This window comes from Fundulus heteroclitus, unplaced genomic scaffold (assembly GCF_011125445.2).
Source record: "Fundulus heteroclitus isolate FHET01 unplaced genomic scaffold, MU-UCD_Fhet_4.1 scaffold_60, whole genome shotgun sequence".
Taxonomy (NCBI): Eukaryota; Metazoa; Chordata; class Actinopteri; order Cyprinodontiformes; family Fundulidae; genus Fundulus; species Fundulus heteroclitus.
The window spans coordinates 1,781,443-1,802,863 of NW_023397033.1; the positions used below are offsets into that span (position 1 = coordinate 1,781,443).

Below are 21,421 nucleotides of genomic sequence, written 5' to 3' on the forward strand. Positions count from 1 at the left end.
ACAGGATATCTGCTGTTACATTGGACAAGTTATGGAAACAACAGTTCAAGATGGACTTCCCTGAGAGCAGCTATGATGAGCATGTGGGGCTGTCACAGGAAGACTCTAGGTTTCTGGAGTTGGCTAATAAGACCGTGACCTTGAAGGATGGACACTACAGTATTGCCCTGCCTTTGAAAGACAGAGACATAAGAATGCCTGATAACCGTGTAATTGCTGAACAATGTGCCTTAAGCTTGAAGAAAAGGTTCATCAGAGATAAAGACTTCCACAAACATTACACTGTGTTCATGAAAGATCTTATATCCAGAGGTATGAAGGCAGAATCTTTTCTGCGTGACACTAAATGGTTATCTGGTCCTGCATTCCTTACACAGCCAGAGACAGATTGGCCAGTTAACCCAGAGAACTTGCAGGAACTTTCACCTGAAGACCGTGAAGTCAAGATGTGTGCCTCTGTGGTTGTCTCACCCACACATGATCATGACCATCCATTGGATTCCTTGATTCATCGTACCTCATCCTGGACTCGTCAGGGTGATGAGTTGGATTTTGAGATTCAAAACATTGCTCTTACATCGCAAGAAGAACAAGACACATTTCCAGCCTGCATCTAATACAGCTCAGTCTAAATGTGCTCATCCTAGGGTTGAGTTCTGTAATGACTTTCTCTCATTGGGAGAGATTGAGGATGCTGAGATGCAGATAATCAAGTTTTGTCAGAAGAAAAGATATGCTGAAGAGATCTCCTGTCTCCAAAAGGGAAAGAGCGTGAAGCGAAGCAGTCACATATACAAGTTGAATCCTGTTCTAGAGGATAACGTGCTGCGTGTTGGAGGACGTCTCAGCAAGGCTTTCATGTCTGAAGATTCCAAACATCCTATCATAATTCCTAAGGACCTTCACATTGCTGATCTCATTCTTCAGCATATCCATAAAAGTGTGGGTCATGGTGGTAGGAACTACATACTCTCAAAGCTGCATCAGAAATATTGGATTTCTGGTGCTGGAGCCTTGATTAGAAACATCCTGTCGAGGTGTGTGACCTGCAGACGGCTTCATGGAGCTACAGGCCAGCAGCAAATGGCTGACTTGCCTGAAAGCAGAGTGACTCCTGAGAAACCCCCTTTTAGTTTTGTTGGAGTTGATTATTTTGGTCCATTTGAAGTCAAGCGTGGGAGAAGTCTTGTGAAGAAGTATGGAGTTCTCTTCACATGTTTAGCAATTAGAGCTGTACATATTGAGGTCGCCTCATCTCTTGACACAGACTCCTTCATTAATGCCTTTCGCCGTTTAATTGCAAGGCGAGGCCAAGTTCAAGAGCTGCTGTCTGATAATGGAACCAACTTTGTGGGTGCGGAGCGTGAGCTGAGACAAGCCATAGAAGAGTGGAATCAGGAAAAGATCACTGATACGCTGTTGTTGAAGGGAGTGAAATGGATCTTCAATCCTCCAGCTGGATCGCACCATGCGGAGCATGGGAGAGATTGATTCGTTCCATCAGAAAGGTCCTTAATTCCACCCTGCAGACACAGCATTTGGACGAAGAAGGACTTCAAACTGCTCTCTGTGAAGTGGAGTCAATCCTCAACGGTAGACCTATTACATTGGAATCTACCAATCCAAATGATCTGGAAGCTCTAACACCAAACCACCTCCTTCTGCTCAAGTCTAACCCATGCTTACCACCTGGTTTGTTCCAGAAAAGTGACCTTTACGCACGCAAACGATGGAGACAGGTCCAATACATATCTGATCTGTTTTGGAAACGATGGATTAAAGAATATTTGCCACTGCTTCAACAGCGCCAAAAATGGATGAAAATTAAACGCAACTTTGTTCCTGGAGACGTGGTCCTTATAGTGGATGACTCTGCACCTCGTGGTTCCTGGATCATCAGCAAAATCACAGAAACTGTACCAGACAAAAGGGGGCTTGTACGCCAGGTCTGGGTTAAGACTCCAGCCAGCCATTTATGCAGACCCATCACAAAGATATGCCTTCTTCAGGAGAGATCCGACCAATAAAGACAACACTTTTTCGACCTGGTTTGACATGACTCTTTGACTTGACTTTAATACTACTAGATGTACATCGCAGACTGACTATATTAGGCTAAGTGCTGGTAACCTCTGGCCTATGACTGACTGACTACATATGGACAAAAGAAGAAAAAAGGAAATGAGTTTATGGACTATTTCAATGTGTAATGTCTCATTCAGTGTTCTGATATAATGTATATTTTAGCATATGGTGTTGGATGTGTAATTATTACTGTGTAATGATGTAATAATTAGGGGCCGGAATGTGGTGGATGGGTGTGGTATTGATCACGTGGTGTCAGCAGTGATTGTAAGATCACCTGTTTTGCTCACCTGAGTAGTTGTCAGTGAGTGGGTGATGGGGGATGTCTACTTTTTGCTGAGCGCTTTAAGCGTTGGATGCCTTTTGTACTTTTTGCCTTTGATCACGGCTTGAACCTGTGGATTCATTTTTTTTGCTTCATTGCAACTGCTGTTTTGAAGATCAACAACAATAAAAGGATCTTAACCGCAGCTTGGACTGAAGTTTTGAATAGCGAGCGCGTCAACAAGAATTCCCCTATTCAGCCGCTCGGCGACGCAGTTTGTTTGACTGTCGCCAATACTGAGTGTCCGACGCTTCTTCACTGACTGACTACTACCTACACTGCTTTGTCCAACCATGGAGTGGAGAGATCACTTGCCTGCTGCTGAATTTGTAAATTAAGACGATCCGGTCCAAGCTCCTTTATCCTGTTTTTTTCTTCAAGTGAACGCTTTGTAAAAGCATTTTTTTGTAAAGACAAAACAGAATTTTCTCTCATTTTGAAACTACTCCACTTTGCAAACGTAAACGTGAATCGACCTAACGAACTGCAGCTGCGCTAATGAGTCGAATCGGGGATTGTCCAATCACACAATGTTTTTTAAAAAATTAGCCAGTACTGACACTCTACCAGTAATGACACAACAGAATGGGTGTGTCCGGGACGCAGAGCGCAGCGCCCTGTGGAAAACCCTAGATAACCAATTAAAAGTCAGCCTCAGATCACGTGCTTGCCCAAGTTGCTGCGCCTACATTCACTCCCATTAGACCGGCGCCCTGCACATAGGAAAGGAAGTGTGCACAATGTGAGCAATTAAATTGAATTATGTATTTACTATTTTAATAAATTCTAACATGTCTATTGGACACACAGTATGAATAAATACATTTCTAAGTACTTTGCAGTTCTGAAATCATTTATTATCTAAAGGATTTAAAGGGGGCGGCGCCCGAGCGCCCCCTACTGGCCAGCCGCCACTGATGAGCAGACATCACACCTGACTCATACCACCACCTGTCCTGAGTCTGTGCCGCCCCCTAAGGGCCAGAAGAGTCACACAGGTGGTCCATACCAACCTAAGCCCCCACCACATGTCAGGGTTCACACCTTGGAAAACTCTCAATTAGATCAGAAACATTCTTCCTTACATCAAAAGTTAGTTCACAGACCTCCATCAGATCACGAACATAACCGATTTGACTTCCCAGGTGGTCCAGGGCCACCTCATAATTACGGTTTCCGTTTTCGGCAACTTGAGTACCTTGCTCAGGACATAGAACAGTTCGACCCAGATAATCATGATTCCAACATTCATAATTATCTGCAGGAAGTCGAACGCTGTCTCTTTGACCTGCCACTTCCCTCATCTCGTGAGAAACTAAAGCTTATTTGGAAAACAACAGCTAGAAGCGTTCATGTTTTCATTAAAGCTCTACCTCCAGAGATTCGTGACAGTTATTCAGCTCTTTGCAAAGCTTTAAGAGAAGAATATTCTGCGTACAGGGATCAGGCTTCAATAACTCTTGACGCTTTCAGCGTTATTCAACAGGAAAATGAAACGCCCAGAGATTATTACTATCGTTTAAGGAAAGTTTTTTTCTCAGGGATGTAATTCTCCAGGTCCCGAAGAGGACCCACTTTTCAAGTCTTTGTTCCTTCATAATCTACATGACAGTGTACGTTATGAAGTGACCATGCATTGCAGGGAAAGTAACTTTTCCATGCACGAGATCCGCAGATATGCCCAGCTGGTTTGGAACACTCGTTTGCAATGTGACAGGAAACAAAGCAAGTGTAGAGTCTTAAACCTTCAGACAGGGAATAGGCCTAAGAAAAAACACAAAGCCAGTTCTCCAGTGATACAGCAGACCAAAAGGTTTGTGGACAGGTTGCCGCGAAAGCCTAGGCGGCCAGATGAAGGTCAACTCTTTTACAATGCAAGATCCCAAGGTCATATTGGTAAAAAGTGGAACCATTCCAAAGAAATGATCACAAAGAAACACTTTGAAAGTATCTGCCGAGATTTTCTCACCGAGTTTGTCGCAAGATTAAACGGCGAACTGATCAAATCCAAAGCAACCACGCAACTTATCATGCCTCAGCTTGATGAGGTCAAAAATAAATTCTAGCACAGTTTATTCTGTTTTAACCCTTTCTTATTGTTCTAAGACTTAAGAAGTGGAGGTTAACAATCAGTTTACCACGGTGTTTAGAATTTGTTTTGGGTTTTTTTGTTTTTGTTTTTCCTTGGGTTGGAATTTTGGGTGTATGTCTAAATATTTGTGGCACATCCAAGGGATGGATGTCTGAATATTTTATAGTTAGGGACAGCTCCCTGCCCAACATGCCTCAATCCTTCCAAGAGACACGCTTTCTCATGGAACTGAACTTTCAATGACTACCACAGGAACCAAAGTGACTTTTGTCATTCCAGATCATGGCGTATGGACTTGTAGAAAATCCAAAAATGTAGAATCGGATCTGCCGTTTTCTGATTTAAAGGGGGGAATGTTGTGATAGTACCGCCAGGATCATCAAAATAATTGATCTTAGATTGAATTCTGAACAGTGGAAGGGTCACAAAGGAATTCCACTCTGTCCGTAACACGAGACTCTCAAGGCTTGGACGGCCCTTTCTCCCAGCAGGAGGTCAGCTGTGAGCCCTCCTAACAGATAAGACACAGCACAGACAAAGAGCCCAGATCACTTCAGCATTCTTCTGCAGACCTGTTCAGCTCCACTACAGCTCCCTGAGAGCAGACAAAGAAGGCCAGACCATGAGGGCCTGGTCGGCCCTCACCGACACACCAGCCAGCAGCTGAGGGAGATTCCCGGAGCAGCCACGCTTTATCCAGGGTCTGCTAGACCCGACTGCCTGCTTCAGCAGAGGACCTGACTGAATCCGGACGAACATGTCCGGGCAAATACAGAGCTAAGTTGCTGTCTTAACCCACAATCAGATGCAGGAGAAAAGATCCTGCATGTGAAACAGCTCTGTGTATTTCTTCTCAGCCTGTACAGGAAAGCTAACCCAGACGGGGCAGAAAGCTGTGGAATTCTGAGGAAATCTGCTCAATCGGACTGCCACCGGTTCAGAGAACGTGCTCAGACCAGGCCTCCATTCCCTCCCCACGCTGTGATTAGCCACATCATGCTGCAGGGCTAAACGCTAGCCTGCCAAGAAGAAACCAACAACTTCCTCCTTCAACGCTCCTTCCGTGAATGGCCAAACTGAACAGAACTGAAAAGGGCAGGTTTGGGCAGCGGTCTGAGGGTGAAGAAAAAGGTTTATTGGGAAAATGTTTGTAAACCGTGGTGTTTAGAACAAAGAGCTAACCGGTAGCTCGCGCTAGCCAAACTGCTATTAGCCTTGCTAACATCCGGTTTCGGACCCCTAAAATAGGGTGACCAAACGTCCGTATTTCCCGGGACATGTCCGTATTTCACGTCCTGTCCCGGGCGTCCCGGGTTCTTTTTAGAAAGTGAGGAAATGTCCTGTTTTTTAAATTACCTTCATTGGACCATTAAATTGACAGGCACTAGGGCACTGCGCACAGCGCTGCGTGTGACGTAATCCCTGAGACGTGTCAGTGCGGGCAGCCCTGTTCTTAATCAGAAGATAGATAGCGTGGCTGTCAGTACGCCAACAACATGCCGAAGCGCAAATGTATGTTTACCGACGATTTATAAAAGAGTTTCCCCGCTTTCAGACCGGGTCGAGACAAATGGGAGGCCTTTATTGTGCTATTCATTCATTGCAGGAATTGTTAAGCATTTTTTAATAAATACATTTTTAATAAAATTATCATTTGTTATTGGAGTTATTGCTGTTGACTTTTACTGAAAAGCATTTTTAATAAACCAACTGTAAATATCATGTTATTGTAGGATTACGTAGGCCTATGTTAAGTGAGTGCATGCCACAGACATCTGTATGCATGGGAACAGAGATCCCCCCCCCCCACCCCCCGCTCCAAGGTGTCCTGGTTTTCCCAAATGAAAATATGGTCACCCTACCTAAAAAGGAGTCCGTTTTAAAGCATAAAGCGTAACTGTTCTGCTCTGCCATCCTCCGATGGTGTTATAAGCCTTATTCCCGCATCAATATGGTATATTAATGCCGATTTTCAAGGCAATTTCGGCAACTTTATGTAATAACCTCTTAGCTACCGAGTTGCTGCAGCGACCCCATGCGCCCGGAGGGAGAATCGCATTAACAACTCGGTCGTAAGGGTTTAAATGATTTTACAGAACAAACCGGTCCTCAGAATATTATTTTAACAAATAATGTTTTGTTCAACTTGGGCTTTGCATTGTGAATGGATTGAAATACATGGCAAATGTGTTAACTCCATTCCATGTTTTTGTTAATCAGATCTGCAGTGAACCAAGAGTGACTGAAGTATTCTGATTATGATCAACCACTTTTGTTTGTCTTTTGTTTGTTTTTGCATGTAAATAGTTCCTAGCTTAGCTTCTTTTTATCTTCATTTTGCTTAGAAGTTTAGTTAAGTTTCACTAGCCTAGTAGAGAGGATTTATTAATCAAAATATTGTGTTAATTCAGGTAAACAGCATTACATAGTGATGTTCTCTGGATGTTCATTTTATTTCTGTTATTAAATTCTTGAACTTGAAAGGAAGCTATCACTCCTTTATTCTATGTGTGTGCAGGTTTTGCTGTTAAAAGATCGCTAGTGCTCGAATTCATCCCTTTCAACCGTTGATATCAGCTTAAGAGCTGATCATCACCAGACAATACTTAACAGAGAGTTATTTATGAAACATTAAATAACTTTTAACAGTGTATAATTGCACAACAGAGGGAAGTTGTTGGCTAGCGCTAGCGGGCTAGCGCTTGGCTTTTGGCAGGCTAGCGTTAGCCTTGCAGCAGCATTTGGCTAACGGCGTGGTCTGGATGGCTTGGAGGCCACGTTCTTTGACCGGGATGCAGTCCAATTTGAGCAGGGGTTTTCCTCCGATGCAGCCTTCAGCTGCATCGGGGTTCGCTTTCCTGTACAGGCTGAGGAAAAATACACAGAGCTGTTTTGCATGCCGGATCTTTGCTCTGCATCTGATTGTGGGTTAAGACAGCAACTTAGCTCTGTATTTGCCCAGACATGTTCGTCCGGATTCAGTCAGGTCCTCTTCTGACGCAGGCAGTCGGGTCTAGCAGACCCTGGATCAACGTGGCTGGTCCAGGGAATCTTTCAGATGTTCCAGCAGATGAGGCCATATGGCCCCATGGTTCAGGCCTTCTCCCTTGTCCTGGAGAGGTGGTCTGTGCAGCTGCTGAAGAAGTCTACAGAAGTAGGGGTCTTTGTCTGTGGGAGGAAAGTTTTTATCACCAGCAGGGGACCCCCTGGTGAGAGAAGGAGGGGGCTGTCCCCACTGGCTCTCTCTCCTCTGTGGCTGTGTCATCAGAATTCAATCTGAATTCACCATTTTGATGATCCTGGAAGTAATATCACATTACATATATATATATATAGGGCCGGATTTTAGCAGGGGCTTACCGGGGCTGCAGCCCGGGGCCCCGGCATTTCTAAGCAGCCAATCACATGGCGGCAACTCAGTGCATTTAGGCATGTAGACATGGTCAAGAGAATCTCCTGCAGTTCAAACCGAGCATCAGTATGGGGAAGAAAGGTGATTTAAGTGACTTTGAACGTGGCATGATTGTTGGTGCCAGAAGAGCTGGTCTGAGTTTTTCAGAAACTGCTAATCTACTGGGATTTTCACGCACAACCATCTCTAGGGTTTACAGTGAATGGTCCGAAAAAGAAAAAACATCCAGTGAGCGGCAGTTCTGTGGGCGGAAATGCCTTGTTGATGCCAGAGGTCAGAGGAGAATGGCCAGACTGGTTTGAGCTGATAGAAGGGCAACAGTGACTCAAATAACCACCTGTTACAACCAAGGTGGGCAGAAGAGCATCTCTGAACGCACAGTACGTCGAACTTTGAGGCAGATGGGCTACAGCAGCACAAGACCACATCGGGTGCCACTCCTTTCAGCTAAGAACAGGAAACTGAGGCTACAATTTGCACAAGCTCATCGAAATTGGACAATAGAAGATTGGAAAAACGTTGCCTGGTCTGATGAGTCTTGATTTCTGCTGCGACAGTCGGATGGTAGGGTCAGAATTTGGCGTCTACAACATGAAAGCATGGATCCATCCTGCCTTGTATCAACGGTTCAGGCTGGTGGTGGTGGTGTCATGGTGTGGGGGAAATTTTCTTGGCACTCTTTGGGCCCCTTGGTACCAATTGAGCATTGTTGCAACGCCACAGCCTACCTGAGTATTGTTGCTGACCATGTCCATCCCTTTATGACCACAATGTACCCAACTTCTGATGGCTACTTTCAGCAGGATAATGCGCCATGTCATAAAGCTGGAATCATCTCAGACTGGTTTCTTGAACATGACAATGAGTTCGCTGCACTCAAATGGCCTCCACAGTCACCAGATCTCAATCCAATAGAGCATCTTTGGGATGTGGTGGAATGGGAGATTCGCATCATGGATGTGCAGCCGACAAATCTGCGGCAACTGTGTGATGCCATCATGTCAATATGGACCAAACTCCCTGAGGAATGCTTCCAGCACCTTGTTGAATCTATGCCACGAAGAATTGAGGCAGTTCTGAAGGCAAAAGGGGGTCAAACCCGTTACTAGCATGGGGTACCTAATAAAGTGGCCGGTGAGAGAGTGTGTGTGTGTGTGTGTATGTATATATATATATATATATATATATATATATATATATATATATATATATATATATATATATATATATATATATATATGCGCCAACCCATCGGTGTTGCCGGACCCATCACTACACAAGACGTTTCATTCTAGTCTGATCATTTTTAGAGAAACATCTTTGCCTTTATGTAGCAAACATTCAATTACAAAAAAAAAATAATTACCCAACAAACCAAGGAAATTTATAAATAATTATAGGCTTACATTTCCAAAGTTCACTCTGACAAATCATTTCAAACATTAAAGTAAAAAAATCTTTATTTAAACAAGAAGGTTGCAAGGACTCATACAATCACAGATATAAGGAAACATCAGAATGCATCTCTGAGGCAGAACTGAGTTTTCCCATTAACTGGTAACAGATATAAAAAAACATGTCTGCTTTAAATAGGCCATATTTCTACATAGTATTACAACTACCTTTAGTACTTTAGCACTTTAGAAAAATGCTAACAAAAACAAAGACCTTTGGCATTTGCAAAGTTAGGACTTTAAGACCACTATGACTCATCTGCCGTGTACCTACATACAAGAAAAACACCTGCAATATTCTTACTTCCCTTTTCCACATTTAACATCAGGAACAACAAGATTGGGTTTGAAAATGCAGAATTTCTGGGGGGGGGGGGGGGGGGGGGGGGGGTGGTGGAGAGTAGCTGAAATTTCTTCCTGCAAGACTATTAATTTCTCAGCAGCTCGGTTGGTAGATTTGGAGAGCTTATAGGGGCTGCAGGTATTTTTATAGTAATACAGACGTGATTGTATCAGGGCTGCCAAAGACCATTTAATGCAAATAAAGGTTAAACTGTAAGACATGTATGTGGCTTTGACATATACAACAATGAAATAAAAAGAATTTACAAATGTACAAAACCCAAACCATAATGAAGAACCATATCTAGGAGCAATATGATCAAATCAGCCAGATTCTGATCATGAACATCACAAAAACAAACAAAAAAACCTCTGCAGATCAACTGATGGAACGCTGCAGGGTTTAGAAAATTCAACTAAAGCATAAATACTGATGCTTTTAGAAAGGATCATCATATGCACCCATCTTCAATACAGGTGATTAATCAGCCATTTGGATCTAGAACTGACATTTTAAACCAATATTGTCAGAATTTTGTTGTATTGATGCTGAGTGATAGTCAAAACATTGCAACATTTTAGGATTATAACCTAAACAACCAAAATAGACAATGAAAGAAGCTGGTTAGTAGGATCATATACCTGACATCCCCAGAGGCTGTAGTGTTTTCATTAGTTGTGATGTAAATAATGTCCAAGAGAGACACCCAAAGATATTTTTAAGCAAATTATCTTTTCCATTTGCATGTGGATGAGAAAAACAAACAAACAAAAAAAAAAAACGTTTGTTTTCCAGAACGTCTGTGGTAGTGCACTGCAAAAAGGGAACTAAAAGTAAAGTAAAATTTTCTTGAAATTAATGTATTTGTCCTTGATTTGAGCAGGTAAATAAGACGGCCTGCCAATGGAATGAGTATTTTTACCCCTAAAATAAGATAATTAGATGGCGTGCACTTAAAATGGTAACAATTCATCTCTATCATGTTATTTGAAGTGCAAATATCTTATTCCATTGGCAGATCATCTTATTTACCTGCTCAAATCAAGGGCAAATGCGCTCGTTTCCAAAATTTTTTTTACTTAATTCTAGTTCCCTTCTTGCAGTGTGTGGCCAGGACAGACCTCTAATATCCCCTTCGGCCACACGCAGCAGACCAACAAAACATAAAGAAACAAGACCTTTAAATCAAGCACCACTACAAGACCCCTTCCTTAAGTGCAACAGCCATTTCAAGTTGGAGCAACAGGTGAGTCACTGACGCTCGTACAACTGGACCTCCACTTTTCCAAGAAGCACACAGATAGTGAAGAGACGGGGGAACCCAGAATAATCCTGACCTTACAGTAGTACAGTAATCAGATATGTACAAAGTCAAATGCTGAAGAATTGACACGGCTTAAGAGTTTCCAGCAAACCTGAACTCATGTCTTTCAAACTGCATCAGTGAGTTTGCTCGTCGGTCAGCCATTGATCTAGAAGAAGTTTTGTGGGTTTTTTTTTTGTTTTAAATAAGGTATTCATTGGTTTTTCAGCATGCTGCGGCTGTGAGAAGTGCATGTGAGCCAGCCCGCGCACACACTCAGATGACTCTGTAGGTCAGATAGTCTTGGAGTGGTGTAGGGATGGCCAAAGCTTCCACCTGCTGGGTGGTCAACACCCTGCGGATGGCCATCCTGCACATGTGCTGCAGATTGGCAATACTGCCAGGACACTCCCAGAAGTGTACACTTCCATCACGAGTCCTAAAATCGCCCAGAAACAGACAAAATGGTTGAACAGGTGAATAAAAGAAGGAGGTTACCAGAGGTTAATGTGTTCCAGTTTCTTACCCAGCAGCAAGGACACTTCCTTCAGCAGAAAATGCACAGCATAGGCCATTAGATAAGGAGGCTATAGCCTGAGGAGCCCTTTCTTCAATACTCCAGAAACGAACGAACCTGAGCAGAGACATACAAACATACACTGCAGTCAGCGCAAGAAAGGGGACAGTTCAAAATAAATTTAACACTGTAGGGCAGATGTTTCTGATTGCATGGCAAGTAACTTGGTGTGAGCATTAATAAAGCAACCAGTCATGACAGAGTGTTCTCAGTTTGTCCTGTAGACCTATTTAAAAATGGTTGGAAAAGGTACAGAACATCATTTCCAACTATTTTTAAATACTCCACCCTGAGAGGCACAAAGAAACATTTCTATACCATTGCAATCCCAACAACTGCTATCTAGACTTAGTTTCTCCAATCTGACACACAGCTTTTTAGGACTTGGACTGTAGGACTGTAAGGGCATTCTGTACTCGCACTTTTCCAGAGCTCAGAGGAAATTGAGTGCTTTCCCTCTCAACCTGTTTACAGGCAACAACTCTGTGCTTGGCTGCCGCAGTGATAACCACAACCTGAGAGCCAGGTGACTGATACCTGCCACATTGACCAGTGGAAAGTGGCATTGCTCTAGTTTACATTCAGTGATTATGTCCCGTCTTTAATGACGTTCTTACCTGTCATCAGTAATACTGGCAATGTGGCGGCCATCAGGGCAGAAGCTCACAGAGCGAACCCAGCGGTCATTTGCCCCTCCAGCAAAAATGGGTGATGGAGGGGGGAAGAGGTGGCTAAAAAAGAAGACAGAAGTTAGCTTTAACATGAACACTCCAGCATCATGACACGCATTATACTGGAACTGCTGCTGCTGGTATAGTAACACATTTGTTTCGGGTCAATAAGCTCATGGCTGACTTAAAATGAATATGTTCCAGTCTTTCATAGCAAGACTTGCTGCTAGCATTTCCTGTCCTGGAGTGTGGAACTGTGTGCATTGTGGGCCCAATGTCCACATCTTCGGTAATGGAGAAACATCGTAGAGAACCAAGAAGCCTGAAGCTGTGAGTTCCCAGAAAGTTACCCACCACACCTTTCTATTTTGGTTATTGTCCACTTACTCTATAATTTCAGTCACTTACAACTTAAATAAATGTTGTGAACAACACTGAAGTCTAGAGCAATGGTGGCTACCATGGAGTTACCTTCTTAATCCTGATATGTTGTGATATTTATTGCCAAATCAATAACCCCACAGACAGACAAAAATGGAATTTCTTATCTTAATAAAACTTAGCTATGATCAAATAAGGTTCATCAGTTACATGAAGTAGGGCGATTATAGCCCTAAAGACCACAATATAGCCCTCAATACCGCAATGGCTGCGTTCAGGCCTATTCCCACTTCTACTGATATTCATTGATGCCTAGAACAAGCTGCAGGAGAATAATAAACAGTAATACCATCTCAACCATACTGTCAATGTTTTGAGATCTGATAACATGATGAATCAGAGCTCATGGTTACCCCAGTCATGTTTTTGCCCCTATAATTACAATATGCCAATTGCCCATTTCTATCACCCTGAGTACACAAATCCTCTTCAACGGCCTGAGTGTTAGCAGGTTTTTACCCCAGCTCCAGGAGGATTGTGGCTTTGTGATGGTCCCATACAATGACTCGGGTGTCATAGGAAGCCGTGGCCAAGAGGGCGCCATCAGGTGAAAAGTCACAGGACACCACATCATTGTGGTGGCCCTCTAGCTTCCGGATCAACGTGTACTTCTCCATGTTCCATAGGAACACCTGCAAGTTAAAGCAAGGAGTTGTTATGGGTTTGGAAATGAGTTGCAGGGCAACAGGGTGGGCTAAGTTACATTAAATCAGAACTTTACAAACAGAAAGGACTAGCAGTTAAACATGGCAACATGAATTACAGCAGTCACTGTAATACACTGGATAACTTTAAACATGGGTTACATTCATTAATCACAATGTAATTAAATTATTCTAGTTCATCTGAAAACTACAGCAGCATGTTGCTATTTTTAAGCTTCCGCTAATGAACTTAAAATGCTTTTCTTAAATACAACAAAAAGTGGAAAAAACAATAATACAACAAGAAGTGGAAAAAACAATAAGAAGTTAAGGTAACAAAATTACTCCACTGGTTTCTCCTTCCAGTGTTTTAGTTCAGTGTGTTTACAAAAGGCTGGCATCTCCAACAGAAGCCTACGGAGAGAGACAGATACTGCAAGAGAAGAACATATTTTATGGCCAAAGGGCTGATTCCTCTGGCAAAGAACACAATTACATTCACTTCCACACACATCCAAACGGAGACAACAGTTATGTTTGGGTCTTGAGTTTTAACTGTTAAGTCTTTATATGAGGGCTACCTTCTTTTTAGAAAACTAGGCTGAAAAGAGCTGAACGTGTCCAATAGTTTTACCCAGATGAACTGAAACTAAATGTATGGAACACTTTGGAGAGGGTCCCTTTCTCTTGTCTAATAATGGAGTTTAGAAATGAACATTAAGAATTAGTGCTTTGCTGAATTACTAAATATGTGTACAGACTGTGCAGATGTTCCAAATGTTTTGCTGCTCAGCTACAAATCTCATTTTGTGCGTTGTGTAAAAGTCCAAAAGCACAAAACAGAACAGCCAATTAAAAGAACCCTGCGGTTGTGTTTATCCATTACCGCACTTTGGACATGCACATTGAGACTTGGTGTTCATGTGGAGCTGAAAGCCTTTTAAAGACAATGTGAAGAAAAGCAGCTGCAGCAGAAACTGCCTGAAGCTGTTGGTTGTTGCTCTCAGAGGTGTAGCAGCTGGGTTGGAACTCACATATGCTCCTTGACACTGCCAGTGGCAGTACAATGTCAAAGCGTCCACTACAGAGCTAGCAGTTAAAGTGACAGTGGTGGAACAGAGAGGAGCTACTGTGTGCAAATGGTGTATGGAGCTAGGCTAGATAGAGATAAGGGGCGGGGTTTGGAAGAGCAGGACTACAGCGCTATTTTCACCACCAGCTCAATGACATTATTGACATTATTAAAGTGAAATGTCCAAAATAAATAGAGGAGGTAGACATACACAGAGCAGCACCTACGTACAGATTGACCTTGCGGGTCAGGTGCCAGGTGCCCCTGGCCAGGCCTGTGGGCATTGTGAACTGTGCGTCCATGGTTTACACCGGCTGCTCAAATGTCAGCGCGGCGCTCCTTTCAAAACCAATCACACACTGAGCTCTGCCACCACCTGTGACAGGAAGAGCAAGACACACACTGTAGGGACACAGAGCCTAACAGAACTGCTACCATCACCACCATGTTCACCCTAATCCATTTCTAACACTGGTAACAAGTGCAGGTTATGGTGGCTAGACCACTGAACTCACATCCACAAATATGTAAGTAAATTCAATAAGTCATTTAACAAGGATTTTAAGTAATGCAAGCTTTCTAGAAACTTCTTCACATCAGGGAGAAGATTTAATTTTAGTTTCCTCAATCTTGTCCTGGCCCTGATTATCAGTCTGCTCTGTTTCTCACAATACAATTGCTATGTGTGTAAGCCAAAAGTAGCTAGGTGCAGATAAGTTATGACACTGAGCAGTTTTGCCTGTGGTGCAAATCAAAGGGCGGGAAAGCCAGAAACTTTAGCAATTACAAGGCTGATTGAAGATAATCACAAGCAACTGCAAAAAGATGTCAAGCTACACAAAAGAAGAAAGATGAAGACGTACTGCTTTGCCTGCACCAACTGAGCACAGGATGGACGAGTCGGGAGAGAAGGAGCTGCAGTAAACCCAGTTCTGATGTCCACGCAAAACCTTCACCATGTTACCTGGAAGACAAGATAGCACATGATCATTTTGTCAAAACCAGGAAAGCCCTTCACACTGAGAACAGAGCTGTTTAGAACGGGTCTTGTGAGTAAACAGAAAGCTCAACACTGGAGCCCTTTGTTCCCGTCATCTGGAAACAGCTCCACAGACAGGTCTGAGCACATGACAGGTACCCTTGCACAACACCATTAGGGCTGCAATTAGCCATTATTTTCACTTGCACATCAGGTCGATTATTTTAACAATTAATCGATGAATCAGGCAAAAAAAAAAAAAAAAAAAAAAAAAACACACACACACTTGTTTCATTTTCTTTTTCCAAAATAGAACATTTGGACTGAGAGCAAAAAAGCGCACAAAAAAAACAAACAAAAAAAAACAAGTTTTTACTTATAGGCCAGAATCTGTACGATGACTTTTCGGATGAACTGTCAGGGGGCAACTTTCTTGCACTTGGATCTGTTGCTTTTGGATTTGATTGTTGACGATTTGGCATGATTTTGGAATAAGCCTGCTCGCTTTAGTTTTTTTTCATAACTAAATTGTATGCTTAAAACCCCCCAAGAGCAATTTCCACCTGAAATGATATACCTGATAAAAATAAAGTACAGCTCCACAGCTATAAAGGATTTGGATTGGTTTGCATAAATCATGTGCACTTCCAGCTGAATATTTTTCCTTTTGTCCTTTAGTGAGGATCAGCCATCTAGAAGTGGAGGAGCTGGCAGAGCCCACAAGCAGGGAGTGAGAGAGAGGGGTACTGGAGATGCTAGGAGAGACAGAAGTCGCTCACCACTTCATCAAAGATGGAGAACAGAAATAGAGGTTGATAGTGTTGCTCCACCCCCATGGTTTGCTCCAAAACAGCACTGCTCCCCAGCCCTCCATAAATATGGGAAACTCACCACCAAGTGATTTTTTTCCCTATTTTTTTTTTGATGACAGCTTTGAAGCTCATCTGTCAAAACACTAATAGCAATGCAGCCAAAAATCTAGAAAAAGGAAAAACGTTCATCTGAACAGACATAATTCCAGAGTACATGAAAAAAAATTATTGGGTTGCTGATGAACATGACAATCTTGAAACTGCCCAAAATTAGAGACTTTTGGCACAGAGGAACCATTTCCCCATGTTGGAAACCCCTCCCCCCACCACCATCGTGCCCTGAGACCAGTTCCTGGCCATTTTTCAAGTCCTTACCAGCACAGGACGGACCACAGGCCACAGAGCCAGCATGGGGCGATATCTCATTCAGAATGCAAAATTGTTTCATTGTGTACATATATTATGTTGTTTGATCACTAAACATCTAAAAACAATTTACGTTAGTTTTTTTTTCTCACCTTAAACTGATAAAACTCTCCCTTAATAGACTGAATTGCAAAACAATGGTAAATCTTGAAAGTTCAAGTTGGGCAAAATTATTTAATGGCCTTTCTACTGTTAAAATAAGCAAAAACATCCAGGCAGAGCTTTTGAGGCTTAGATTTAAAGGATTAATGCTGGTAGATAAGGCAAAAATGCCTCAGCTAACACCGTGAGCTTCACCATCATCCCCATTACATCGTCTTTGTTGTCGAGGGTTAGATCGGCCTAGGGCACACTTCTGCGTGGGCGGCGCAATCTTACAGTTGTGGTCACGTCATTTACCCTGATAAAGATCCCAGATTCTTACATGCTAGCAAATATTGGATCGAAATCACAGGTTTTCATTGAACATAGCAACACTACTCACCATCATCTTTAAGGTCCCACACACGCAGGGTCTTATCTCTGGATGCGGACACCAACATGAGGCTGCCATCAGGTGCGAATGTCAAATCTCGCACAACGTCAGTATGGTCCATGAGATTCAACAGCAGTTTTCCTGGAACAGTCCATCAAGGAGAGATTTAGAGTTAATCCCTGCATGAGATCTGTCCAGTCGTGTTCAAAGCTCAATATCCCAACATTCAGCCAAAAATCACATTTATGTGAAAGGAAAAAAGTTAAGAAGGCCAATGGAAACAGGAAAAGAAATCCTTCGTATATTTTTAAACATTTTAATGTACTCCTGCATTAATGATTCTCTTTCAAGGATTAGGTTTTAGATGGAAAAAAATACTGTTAAATGTAGATTAGAAACCTTCTGCAAAAAGATAATGAAACTGCTGGCTGCTGGTTTTGTGGGGAAAAAAAATGTTAAGCAGATGGCAGAAGACAAAGATGTTCATTCTTCCTAACTTAGGTTTAGTCTACCTGCTGAAAAAAGGAAACAATACCAATTCCAGTCTGCACTTACCAGAGTAAACGTCCCAGATCTTAATGCGGCCATTGTTGAGACCTGTTGCCAGCAGTAACTGGTCCTGGCCAAACTTGAACCGGTGCCACTCAATGTTGACACAGCGGCTCTGTTTTTCTGGCACAGAGGAACCAAAGGCCAGGCCCCACACTATGTCGCCACAGTCTATTGTGTGTTCACGGGGCTCATCGGCTAGTGGGATAGCGAGGCTTCCATCACTACTTTGACAGGACAAATGCCTGGGACTTGTTGGATTGGTACCTTCTTCACCACCACTCACTGAACTAAAGCAAATTTTAAAAAATATTAATAAAATCATGCAGACACAGGGATCCCTATTTACATTCAACATGATACTTACAAGCTCCTCAAGCATTTAGTCCAGGGGATGAGTCTGACGATGCGATGTCCCTGAGACCAAGCAAAGTAGGAACCATTTGGTGCAAAGGCTACTGTCCAGGCCTCACGCCCAGACTTCTGGTCAAAGGGAGCAACAGGGACCAGGAGTTCACCAATGAACTTAGCCTTGTCTGGGGGAGAGAAAGAAAGAAAAAAAAATTTTCATTATGGAATATAGTAAGAGACATGCCAGCTCACTACAGCACACGTCTGCTCCATGTGAGGCTGAAAACCAAAACACAACTTATGCATGTGAACAGAACTGTCCCTACAGATGATCCTTCTGTCCATATAGACAGCCTAAAAAAGGTAACACCCAGCAAACAATATTGCTTAAACACAGGCAGGAACATCCACGAACAGGCTCTCATAACCCGCAGACATCTGGGGTAAAAAAAAAAAAAAAAAAATAGACCCGTCTGTAGATCCACAACAAACGGGTTCATTTCCTGTGAATCTGAACCACAAAAAAAGAACTCGGGACGTGTGGGTTTGATGGAACGGCTGATGTTTACCTTTTCAAAACAGCTGGCAAAGACTAGATCTTTGTTAACTGGTCCAACAAGCCATGATCTGCACAGTTCGGCGGTCTGTGTACAGGCTCACTAAAATCTACATTCCTGACGTCATTGTTTACTGGATGAATTTTTCAACGGCATTGTGGACTTTGGCTTGCACAACTAGACCCGGAAGCAGGTTCAGAGGCATAGGTCAGATTAAGTTCTACACTTTGTGGTGTTTCAGTGCTAACACTGGGAGGAATTTCTTCCAGGACAGAGAATCCTGACTGAGCGTAGTGGTTGTACGGCTACGTGTTCACAGCTAGATGCAACATGGAGGCTGGGAGCAGTGCAGGGCCACCGCAGTCCTCATTCAAGATAAAAAAAAAACAAAAAACACAGAACGTCATTTTCTGCCATGGATTTTCTTGTATTTACATTGAGGAAGCACAGATGGATAAAACACGTATCTAACGCCACAACAGTACCAATTTAAAGTGAAATTAATTCCGTGTTTTGCTAGCTGATCAGAGCTGGAGTGAAGTCTGTCCATCGGAGGCAGACCACAGACACCTCAGGAAAAACGGGACATTACACACGACACTGGTCCTGTTTGACGCGCTTTGCAAGGACAAGCCAAGGCCAGGAATCACTGTGGTTCGATTCACAGCCTCCACACGCCATTACGGAACCACACGGAAACATCCGACGAGGGTTAGCAGAGCTAGACCCCTATAAACTGTCTTCATATCAGCCTAAATTTCAACCCAAACTGTGGCGCCAGCTCTAATACTTCGGTCCATCCTGCGGCCAAACAGTTTTCCGTATGTCAACATTACCTTTAAGCATTTTACCGTAGCTATACACCTAACAGATAACCAAACCCAGAACAGTTCCGCATTTCCAGAAACGTTTGTACGGGACACAGTCCTGGGCTAAACAGAGCAAACACTACTTACCTAGATCATTTTCGTTTACACAATCTGGGAAGCTGGCCATCTAAATAAGGGCACCGACCGATAAAAAAAACGGAACAAGAAAGATAATAAGAAGAGACTTCAAAAGAGACACAACTGGTAGGAAACTGAGTAGTACGCCTTTTCTTCACGGCCACACAATTTTACTGAATCCTTCCGCCAGTGAAGCGCGCTGAGCGGAAGAATATAGTCCTCCTCGGAAACACCAGAGACCCCGTTTGGGCTGAGGTATATTATGCTTCTCTGTTTAGTTTAACAGATAAATAAGATTTGGAAAACTTCCCACACAAGATGCCATAAATATATGGAATAGCAATTATAACCGCTGTTTCTTATTGGAACGACTGATTTGGGAAGGGCACTTTATTTATTTAAAAGACTTGCAAAGGAAGGAGGGTTTTTACGTCATCCAGGGTTACCATAGTAACACAAATAGCGCCTCCTCTTTCTAATTTTTTTACGTTATCTACCTTATTTTCTTAAATTGGTTCTTGTTTTTATTAAAATGTTATTAGATCTGATAATTTAAGTTGTAACCTTATTCAGTGTTGCTTTGATCCCACTTGAAATCCGCTTTATACAATCCATTCGTGCGGGTCTATCTGACATAGAAGGAAGAAGAAAGACGGACAAGTAGGCAGGTATGCAGGACTCAGGAAGGTGTATTTTTGGTTTCAGCAGACAGACAGTCTAATGACAACATAAAGCTAATATTTTCGTGACACAAGAAGAAATGACCACAGCGCGTTTACTTTCCCAGAATCGAATTTTAACCGACAAAGCAATCCCCTACGATCGCACTAACAAGTGTTACATTTTCAGTTTTAACCCACTAACTGAACGATAATGTAACTACATCGTTCACATATTTCGTTAAGAAAAGTAAAACATCTTGATTTGCACGCATTATTTGTTGGAAATGAGGCGGAGTTGACTGTATTCGTTCTTCAGGCTGAATGGGCGCTCCCGACGCAAGGGATACAAATTCTGGCGGGGATAACTAGTTTGGCACAACGCCGGCTTTGGGTTCCGTCCCAAGGTTCTCCTGCGGTCCTTCAGCCTCCTTCCCGTCTGCCTGCTCCTGCCTCCCTCATCCACTTACTCCATCCCGGTAACAGACTCTGGTTTCCATCCTCCACAACTCATCAACCTTCAATAAACTCTCTAAAACGAAGCTCCGTGTGTGTGGTGTGTGTTCGGGTTCACGTGACAAAATATGACAATTATGGTAACACGATAAAGTTTATTGATTCTCAATTAATTCTTAATAAACAAGAGTGGAGCAGAACACAAGAAACCTTGAACTTTAGGAAAAAGGGATGAACTAATAAGGCAATATCTGAAAAATAATAATGAACACTGAATATTTGCCAGAACAGAAAGACAATACAATCACAATGAAATTGTGAGAACCTAAATTAATCACCTAAGAATCATAACAGGTTTCTCTTGTGCTGAACAGCTTTACCAACCCTCCTTCCAGTGATTCTCAGTGGGACAGTCCAAGTTTGTCCTGAATTGCAGCCCCTCTTCTTCCTAACCTCCTGGCTTGTTTCCCCACAATTTGACAGTTGTGTGTGTGACTACGCCTGTGTATCAGTTTGACAAAGCTGATAAAATGGAATTTCAGTTGTTTTATTGTTCCCTAAGACTAGCATAGGAGAAGACATAGCTGCTCTTATAAAGGCTCACCATGAGCCTGGCTGGAGGCTGATCTCTGCTGCTTTGTGCCTTTGACCTCAGCTGAAGAACATCTGAGTCCTGCTGAGACCCATTTTTAATCCCATCTGTTTTATATACTGTTTTTTCCACTCTGTAGAGTATATGTGTTATGTGTCAAAAGGGGAGCATGTGAGAACGAAAACATGTGAATGTATGT

General features: G+C 42.7%; 1 protein-coding gene across 1 annotated transcript; it reads right to left on the reverse strand.

Moving 5' to 3' along the window:
* Positions 1-10,780: 10,780 nt before the first annotated feature.
* wsb1 (WD repeat and SOCS box containing 1) lies at positions 10,781-19,848 on the reverse strand. Its single transcript, XM_012853722.3, has 9 exons — positions 19,525-19,848; positions 18,028-18,196; positions 17,667-17,950; positions 17,121-17,252; positions 15,283-15,383; positions 13,163-13,335; positions 12,209-12,322; positions 11,541-11,648; positions 10,781-11,453 (listed from the first exon to the last, which is right to left on the reverse strand). The coding sequence occupies exons 1-9, from the start codon at positions 19,562-19,564 to the stop codon at positions 11,291-11,293; spliced, it is 1,284 nt and encodes a 427-aa protein (XP_012709176.1). The 5' UTR covers positions 19,565-19,848; the 3' UTR covers positions 10,781-11,290.
* Positions 19,849-21,421: the final 1,573 nt, after the last annotated feature.

What these genes read in the sequence shown, in the direction of transcription:
- wsb1 (XM_012853722.3), bottom strand. Translation starts at nt 19,564, where the DNA reads ATGGCCAGCTTCCCAGATTGTGTAAACGAAAATGATCTAG. An exon ending in ACTAAATGCTTGAGGAGCTT is followed by an intron (nt 17,951 to 18,027) that starts GTAAGTATCATG and finishes AATTTGCTTTAG; the next exon opens with TTCAGTGAGTGGTGGTGAAG. An exon ending in ACAATCCTCCTGGAGCTGGG is followed by an intron (nt 12,323 to 13,162) that starts GTAAAAACCTGC and finishes CTTCTTTTTTAG; the next exon opens with CCACCTCTTCCCCCCTCCAT.